General features: G+C 38.7%; 1 protein-coding gene across 2 annotated transcripts; it reads left to right on the plus strand.

Moving 5' to 3' along the window:
• Positions 1-6,927: 6,927 nt before the first annotated feature.
• LOC132050854 (tabersonine 6,7-epoxidase-like) lies at positions 6,928-8,415 on the plus strand. Of its 2 annotated transcripts, none has more exons than XM_059442203.1 (2): positions 6,928-7,293; positions 7,797-7,943. In XM_059442203.1, exons 1-2 carry the CDS (start codon positions 6,931-6,933, stop codon positions 7,932-7,934), a joined length of 501 nt encoding a protein of 166 aa, XP_059298186.1. In that variant the 5' UTR covers positions 6,928-6,930; the 3' UTR covers positions 7,935-7,943. The 2 variants fall into 2 exon arrangements, with proteins under 2 accessions (XP_059298186.1, XP_059298190.1); XM_059442207.1 differs by having other exon boundaries at positions 7,067-7,293; positions 7,797-8,415.
• The last annotated feature ends 326 nt before the right edge of the window (positions 8,416-8,741 follow it).

An 8,741-nucleotide genomic window follows, 5' to 3' on the forward strand; every position in this document is an offset into this window, starting at 1 on the left:
TATGATGTGTTTTCCGGAGTATGATGTGTTCTGGAGTATGATGTGTTCTGGAGTATGATGTGTTACGGAGTTATTCTGTATTCTGGAGTATGATGTGTTATGGCGCCAATGACGGGGTGGCGACCATGTTCCCCGAGCCCATAATGGGCCGAACATGATACATAATTTTGACATGCATGACTGTATTTCAAGAGTAAGCATTTTGGCATTCTGGTTATGATACTTGTTTTCTGTACTTCTTATGCATGATTTGTATTTCAAATGCAAGCATTTTGGTAGTCTGGTTATTATGCTCACTTTTTACTCGTACTTCTTACTTCGGTTGTATGACCCCGTTTTCTGTATTTCATGCTTTATATACTCGGTACATAACTTCGTACCGACCCCGCTCTTCGGGGGCTGCGTTTCATGCCACGCGAGTGTATACGGACGAGTAGGAGGATACTAGCAAAAGATGTTCCGGGATTGGCGAGCTCCATTTCCTTCGAGTCCGCCGAGTCGGAGTATCTAGGTTATGATATCTTGATTTATGTTAGAGACTTTGCGGACGGGTCACGTATATACGTATCGATTTGTAAGCGGCTCTCTCGTAAGCCGATGTATCATTATGCATTACGTTACGTATTTCATATGATTACTGCTTTTTACTTGATCCGAGAAGAACGAAAAGCATGTTTTTTAAAGCTTACATTATGCATTCATTTCATGATTTAAGAGTCCAGTAAGATTATAAGTATCACGAGGATCAGCGGGTTCGCTCGGCCCTAGGTAAGGGTCGGGTGCCCATCATGCCCTATCAAAAGTTGGGGTGTGACAGGTGATGTGACTCTTCAGCATGTTCCAAGGAAGGAAAATAAGAAACCCGATTCTCTAGCTGCTCTAGCTTCAACGCTAACTCTGCCAGATCAAACTCAAGTGACTATCTGCCAAAAATGGGTAGTACCTCCACCAAATGAGGATGAAGGCGCGAAAGATGAGCTTGAGCACCTTGTAGCTGTTTCTGAAGCTGCAAAGAAAGACTGGCGACAACCCATGATTGACTACTTGAGTTATGGGATACTGCCAGAAGACTCAAGAAAAAGAACTGAGATTCGTCGTCGTGCACCTCAATTCCTTTACTACAAGGATGCCTTATATAGAAGATCTTTTGAGGGGGTACTCTTGCGATGTTTGAGGGAGGATGAAGTAGTCCAGGCTTTGGAAGAAGCACATTTAGGAGCGTGTGGATCACATCAATTTGGACCAAAGCTCCACTTCCACATAAAAAGGATGGGATATTATTGGCCAACGATGGTGAAAGATTGCTTGGACTATGCTTGAAGATGCAAGGCTTGTCAGTTTCATGCGAATTTTATACATCAGCCACCCAAAGCATTACACCCGACCGTCGCATCTTGGCCATTTGACGCTAGGGGGTTGGATGTTGTTGGTCCGTTGCCAAAATCTTCTGGTGGACACTTGTACATCTTGGCTGCAACCGACTACTTCTCAAAATGGGCCGAAGCTGTCCCTCTTAAAGAAGTGAATAAGGAGAATGTTGCGAACTTCATCCGAGTAAATATCATCTACCGCTTCGGCATTCTTCGGTACATAATAACGGACAATGGCAAGCCATTTGAGAACAAATTGATGAACAAGATTTGTGATCTCTTTAGCTTCAAGCAGCGTAAATCTTCTATGTATCATGCTGCCGCCAACGGTCTAGCTAAAGCGTTCAATAAGACTTTGTGTAACTTGTTGAAGAAAGTTGTCTCCAAGTCCAAACGAGATTGGCATAAACGAATGGAAGAAGCTTTGTGGGCATATAGGACGAGTTACCGCACACCAACGCAAGCAACCCCATACTCGCTTACTTATGGAGTTGAAGCAAAATTCTATCACTTGAGCGCCAAATACCTTCTTTACGACTTGCTATTCAAGAAGGGCTCACCGAAGAGGAAAATGCTCGATTGCGTCTTGCAGAGTTAGGAGCACTTGATGAGAAAAGGCTGGAGGCTCAACAAAATCTTGAATGTTATCAAGCCCATCTATCTCGTGCCTTCAACAAAAAGGTTCGCTTGAGGTCCTTCCAAGTGGGAGATCAAGTCCTTGCAGTAAGAAGACCCATCATCGTTTCCCATAAGTCTGGGGGAAAATTTACTTCAAAATGGGATGGACCATATGTCGTACAAGAAGCATATTCAAGTGGTGCTTACAAGCTTGTTGATGCGGATGGCTTGAGGATCGGTCCTATCAACGCAAAGTTCTTGAAGAAGTACTATCCTTGAAGCAAGACGACGCTCCTTAAGGCACGAGCATAAACTGCATGCAACTCCTGGCCCGCAAGAGTATAAACTGTGTACGGCCCCAAAAAAAAAATGTCCGCTAGGTTGAAAATCACTCAAGAGGCGGCCTAGGCAAAAGTTAGGACGCAAAAAAAAAAAAAAAACTCATTTTTCTGAACTACGGAATGACTTGATCCTCTTCACCTAGGTATGTAGGCCGCTTGGAGTTTCATTCTAGGCTCAGTCTCATGAGTTAAAAAAAAAAAGCATCACTCTATGTGTTGTTTGAGTGAAGTATGATGGAATGAAATCTGCCTAACAAGGCACATGCAAATCGTACATACAAGCATCCTTTTATTGAAATTTGGACTTTCACGAAATACCGATGGTCCAATGGGGAGAATTTACATGGAAAAAGGGTTTCTCCAATGGGATGACTGTAATCTCTTAGCAAGTAGTCAAATCAACGAGTTGAGATCTGCAAATCCGTCGGTTTCAAGTTGAGGCCTTAAATCTGCCAACCCTTCAAGTTAAAGCCAAAGCCACTACATCTGCAAGTTGAAGTCTTCAAATCCGCTAGTCTTCAAGTTGAAGTTTTAAATCCACCATGTCTGCTAGTTGAAGTTTTCAAATCCGCCAGTCTTAAGTTGAAGTTTTAAATCCACCATGTCTGCAAGTTGAAGTCTTCAAATCCGCCAGTCTTTAAGTTGAAGTTCAAAATCCACCATATCTGCAAGTTGAAGTCTTAAAGTCTAGCAAGTCTTCATTTCAAAACCACCATGTTTGCAAGTTGAAGTCTTAAAGACCAGCAAGTCTTCAAGTTGAAGTTTCAAACCACCATGTTTGCAAGTTGAAGTCTTCAAATCCGTCGAGTCGTCAAGTTGGAATCTCAAATCCACCACGAGCCAAGTGGAAGCCTTCAAAGATCGTCAAGTATAGTCTTCAAGCTAAAGGATCTCTAAATTTCCATGCCTTAAGGTGGACTAATTCAGTCCCTTTGAACCTTAAGGGTCGGCCTTTGGCAGATTTACCCTTAAAAGGATCTCAAAATTTCCATGCCTTAAGGTGGACTAATTCAGTCCCTTTGCACCCTAAGCTGGCCTTTGGCGGATTTATCCTTAAAAGGATCTCTAAATTTCCATGCCTTAAAGTGGACTAGTTTAGTCACTTTGCACCTTAAGATGGCCGTTGGCGGATTTATCCTTTAAAGGATCTCTAAATTTTCATGTCTTAAGGTGAACTAGTTTAGTCCCTTTGCAACTTAAGCTGTCCTTTTCGCGAATCTGTCCTCTGATATTCCGTTGATATAGATATTTGGCATAGTGGATTTATCCTTTGCTGTTCCATCGATGAGGATATTTGGCGTCGTGAATTTGTCCTTGATATTCCGTCTATAAGGACACTCCGTTGGTATGGACACTTCGTCAAAGTGGGCATTCCGTCGATAAGGACGCTCCGTTGGTATGGACACTTCGTCAAAGTGGGCATCTCGTTGATAAGGACAATCCGTCGATAAGGACATTCCGTTAGTATGGACACTTCGTCAAAGTGGGCATTTCGTCGATAAGGACACTTTGTCAAAGTAGGCATTCCGTCGATAAGGACACTCCATCGATAAGGACACTCCGTTGGTATGGACACTTCGTCAAAATGGGCATTTCGTCGATAAGGACATTCCGTTGATAAAGGAATTCCGCCGATAGGGACACTCCATCGATAAGGACACTCCGTCAAAGCGGGTGTTCCGTCGATAAGGACACTCTATCGATATGGACATTCCGTTGTTGTGGCTCAAGAACGAATCCACTGCTGAAAAAGAAAATGGGAACATAAAACGCACCAAACGGAAAAGGAAAAAGGGAGGAAAAAAAAGGAAAACCGCAGAAAAGGAATTACCCGATCACTGGTATTTTCTAGCCGTCAAAGCACAAACTCTAGGGTGGCTCAAATATGCCGAGATAGGTGGTTAATATAACACAAACGTATGGGCTTTATATAGTTTTCCAAAGGTGGCAGGTAAGCAGGTTTCGATGTGGGATAATCATGCAATAAGTCTCCTGAATGAATTAGGTCGGTTAGTGGCGGTGGTATAATTTCCCTTATCAATTAAATATGACGTAGGTGGATTATTGCAGAAAGGAAGGTTAGCTAAATGCATTACAAATAATCAACTTCAATCATTACAGTTGGAAAGGATTTTGTTTTTTTTTCTAATCATGCAAAAGCAGCAAGCATGCATTACAAATGGATGGCCTACGTTTTGGAGTCCAAAGTCGACAGCATATTTAAATTTGATGTCTTCATGATACTTTAAGGCCCGTCTTTGGTTTCAACATGTCCACACACCGACAAGCCTTAAAGTAGGGGGCATTTGTAGACAGCGAAATTTTATTGAATTTAAATCCATAAGAAATTCAGATTATATTAAATTCAAGATATATTAGTCCAAATAAATTATGGGCTAATGTAATTAGATTAATTGTTTAAGTCCAATAAATATGGATTTGGTTAAAAAGGTCCAAATGCATTGGGCTAGCCCATTTAATTGGGCTATAAATGACGAGCCCATTTTGTTAATTCCAAGATGATATCTTGCCCAAGAGGCCCATTATTGGTGCTATGTGTCAAATGACGTGGCACGCCAAGTCAAACAAAGAAGCCTATAGGGTCATGACACGTGTCAAAATGATGCAGCATGCCTAGTCAAATCAAAAGCCAATGAAGATGTGCCATGTTACAAGTGACATGTTCCGACCAATCAAATATCGCCATGTCAACTGAAATCTGATTGGCTGAAAGGAGTTCGTCCTTATCACAACTCCTCCATCCTACAACTATAAATAGGGGCCTCATAATTCAGAAAAGGGACCAGAAGTTCAAACAAGAAGCCAGAGGAAGCTCGTGGATCAAACACTACAAGTATTCTACAAGCTGCAAGCATTCTCTACAAGTTTCAAATATTCGAATATCAAGAACGAAGGCGAATCAAATATCAAGGCTTTCAAGATCAAATTCACTTGTTCGTGGCGGCCATCAAAGTGCCCGTGACGAATCAATTCAAATCAAATTCAAATCCAGTATAAATTCAAGATCAAGCTCAAAAGCCCTTGAATTCAAGTACAAGTCAAGATCAAATCCATCAAGTTCAAGATCAAGCTCAAAAGCCCTTGAATTTATTGTTGAAAAGAAGAATCAGAGGAATCATAGAGATTGTAACACTCATATTCTGAAATCAAATACAACGATTGTTGCGATATTTTCCTGTCTTGATTATTATTTTTTCGACGCGAATTTTATTGTCTACAGCATTTTCACTAGTATCATTAGAAACACTAAGCACAACTATGCAATGGTTACAAGATCCTTTGCCTACCAAAATATTATTTTTGGTCAACACAACCTCATTTTCTTCAAAAGAAACCTTCACCCCAACTTTTCCTAATAATCCCACAGAGATCAAATTGGTTCGGATATTAGGAACATGCAACGCATCACTCAATGCCAGAGTTTTACCAGATGTGAGTTTGAGAAGAACTTTTCCTTTCCCAAGAATTTGAGTTGTCCTTGAGTCACTAAGATAAACAGTTTCTTCTCCTTCATCAACTTGGGTGTATGACACAAAATTATTTTTATTTATGCAAATGTGCCTAGTCGCACTAGAGTCTATCACCCAATTTCTCACATTGGCCTCACTATTTATTTCTGAAATGACCGCAATAATTATATCATCCGCTTCAGCCAAATTTATTTTTGGCTTAACGGGATTTCATTTCTTGCAAATATTCTCTTGCATTGAGGTGCATTTTCATGAAAGTTTTATTATTGGATTTGGGCTTGTAACCATGTCTATTTACATACATGAATTTTGGCATCATCATTTGGCTAAATTGTGAACATATTAATGCATCTGCAACACCATGGACATCTGGCAAGATGACGGGAACAGGAGCAGCCAGAACAACACTAACATCGGTATTATCAATAATTCCATGAGTGATATTATTTGCCATAGTTTCTTAGATTGTTGGGAAAACCACAAAACAAAACCAGTAAAAATAATAATAAGTATTAGTTAGTTAGTAAAATAATATAACAACACTTGGAAAAATAAAATAGTATTACGATAATATTTTAGTAAATACACGGTTTGACTTGAGTCGTGCTAGGCACAGTCCTAAGAAACTATTTCAGCAAAGTGAAATGTTTTCCCAAGATTAAACAAGCCCTTCTCTAATATAATTAACACCAGCAAGTTTTTAGTAGAGATGATAAAGACAATTATTAAAAACAAACTATGAAAAAACTCAATTAGAAGAGAGGGAGAAAACGTGTGGAAGATGGATAAGAAGAAGAAAGCTTTTTCTCTTAAATCATATTGCTGAAGATGTATAAGAAGAAGAAAGCTTTTTCTCTTAAATCATATTGCTGAAGATGTATGCCTATTTATAGACTTAAGACATGTATGTGGACAAGCCAAGTGTCCTAGACACTTGTCTTTGAAAATATATTAAATGACAGCATGAATTATATTTAAGACATAGGGTTACTTAGGTGCCAAAACACTTCCATGCAATTTGCCACATAAAATTTAACTTGCCACTTCTCCAAGTAATACTATTATTTGTCACAAAATATTTAAAATATTACTACAGGCAGTCCAATCAACATGATCGAAACTTTATCTTTGTACACGAATTCGGTTATATGCAAAGCAAGTGTAGGCAGAGCTTGTAAAAATCTGGGGTCTTTGATTGAAATAATGAGAATAGTGTCAGGTGCAGCTGGAGTATTTGATCTCGCGGATCTTTTTCCGTCAGTGAAGATAATTCATTTGATGAGTGGATTAAAATACAAACTGCGTAAAATGCACGACGAGGTTGATGTTCTTTTAGAAGAAATAATCAATGAACATGAATTTCAGAACAAGGGGCCTACTGAAGAATTTATAGTTGATGTTCTCCTAAGGCTTCAAAAGAGTCAAGATTTTTCAATTCCTATCACAAGGGATAATATCAAAGCTATAATTATTGTAAGTAGCAGCACTTCTCTCTCTTTAACTCATTTCCTTTTGCTCAGTAATTTTTCTACCTGTTTTTGCTAACTCAAGTAGTTTAAAGCCTAAATTTTTTTCAAAAGAAACCAAAAAAAGAAAAAAGAAAAAAAGTAAAAGAGATCAAGAAGTTGAGCCTTATAATTCTCTTATATGTGTGTGTGTTCATGACGGTGGTGTAGGACCAGCTTATATACACTTTGATTGTTTCACTAGATACTTGTTATAACCAACCAGCTCATGCCTTTAACAGAAGGGATGGGATCACCTAGCGTCAGCTAGCGATTTTTGACTCAGCTGGAATTTGAACTTTGGTCTTACATATTATAATTTTTACCCACTTTTTTGACAGTTGAGCCTTATAGTTCCTAAATTTTCTAATGTTGTCTATGTTAATTAAAGATTTTTATAGTTCTTAATTTTATATTGTCCTCTTTCTTGAAAAATAATTTTGCCACTAAATAGTAAAGTTGGATATGCAGGACTTGTTTTCAGGAGGATCTACAACTTCAACATCAACAATGGACTGGGCTTTCTCAGAATTAATAAAAAATCCTGAAATAATAAAGAAAGCACAGGATGAAGTGAAAAGTATTCAAAGGAAAGGAAAATGGAATTGACCAAACTGACATTCAGAACCTCAAATACCTAAAAATGGTAGTTAAAGGGATTGTAAGGTTTCATCCTTTAGCTCCATTATTAGCTCCAAGAGAATCCAGGGAAGAGTGTGAGATTAATGGCTATGTTATACCCAAAGGCACAATGGCCCTTGTGAACTGTTGGGCAATTTCAAGGGATCTAAATTATTGGCAAAATCCTGAAACATTTGATCCTGAGAGATTTAATAAAAGTTACCTTGATTTTACTGGAGCTCATTTCGAGTTTACGCCGTTTGGCACAGGAAGGAGAATTTGTCCAGGATTATCATTTTCAATAGCTACTGTTGAGCTTAGTATAGCACTGTTGCTATACCATTTTGATTGGAAGCTTCCAAATGGAATGAACCCTCATGAATTGGACATGACTGAGAAAGTTGGCAATGCTCTTGAAAGGAAAAATAATTTGTTCTTGATTCCTTTGCCCTGTGTTCATGCCTAATGCAGGGAAGTGAGAGTCCTACATATATAGTTCTATTTATGAGAATAAAGTTTGTATCCAAATTCCCCCATCTTTCCTATTATACAATAATAAATGATTCCTGACATGCAAACGAAGGGCACAAGCATGAAGAGTTGCTGCTTTTCAGATATGATTAAGGTTACGGAATTTATTCTCCTTGCATATTTAAGTCATGTAGCTTAGAAAAGATATTAAGATGTTTGTTTAGTACTTTACTTTCCGTTGTACTAGAAAAAAGTATAATAAAGTTTGTGTCATTTTGTGCTACTAGTAAAGCTTACAATAGAAATTCAAGTTCTATATCTTCC

This window comes from Lycium ferocissimum, chromosome 1 (assembly GCF_029784015.1).
Source record: "Lycium ferocissimum isolate CSIRO_LF1 chromosome 1, AGI_CSIRO_Lferr_CH_V1, whole genome shotgun sequence".
Classification (NCBI taxonomy): Eukaryota; Viridiplantae; Streptophyta; class Magnoliopsida; order Solanales; family Solanaceae; genus Lycium; species Lycium ferocissimum.

Bases quoted from the DNA above. Each gene is read 5' to 3' on its own strand.
- LOC132050854 (XM_059442203.1), top strand. From the start codon at position 6,931: ATGATCGAAACTTTATCTTTGTACACGAATTCGGTTATATGCAAAGCA. The intron at 7,294-7,796 runs GTAAGTAGCAGC...TTGGATATGCAG, and splicing joins ATATCAAAGCTATAATTATT to GACTTGTTTTCAGGAGGATC.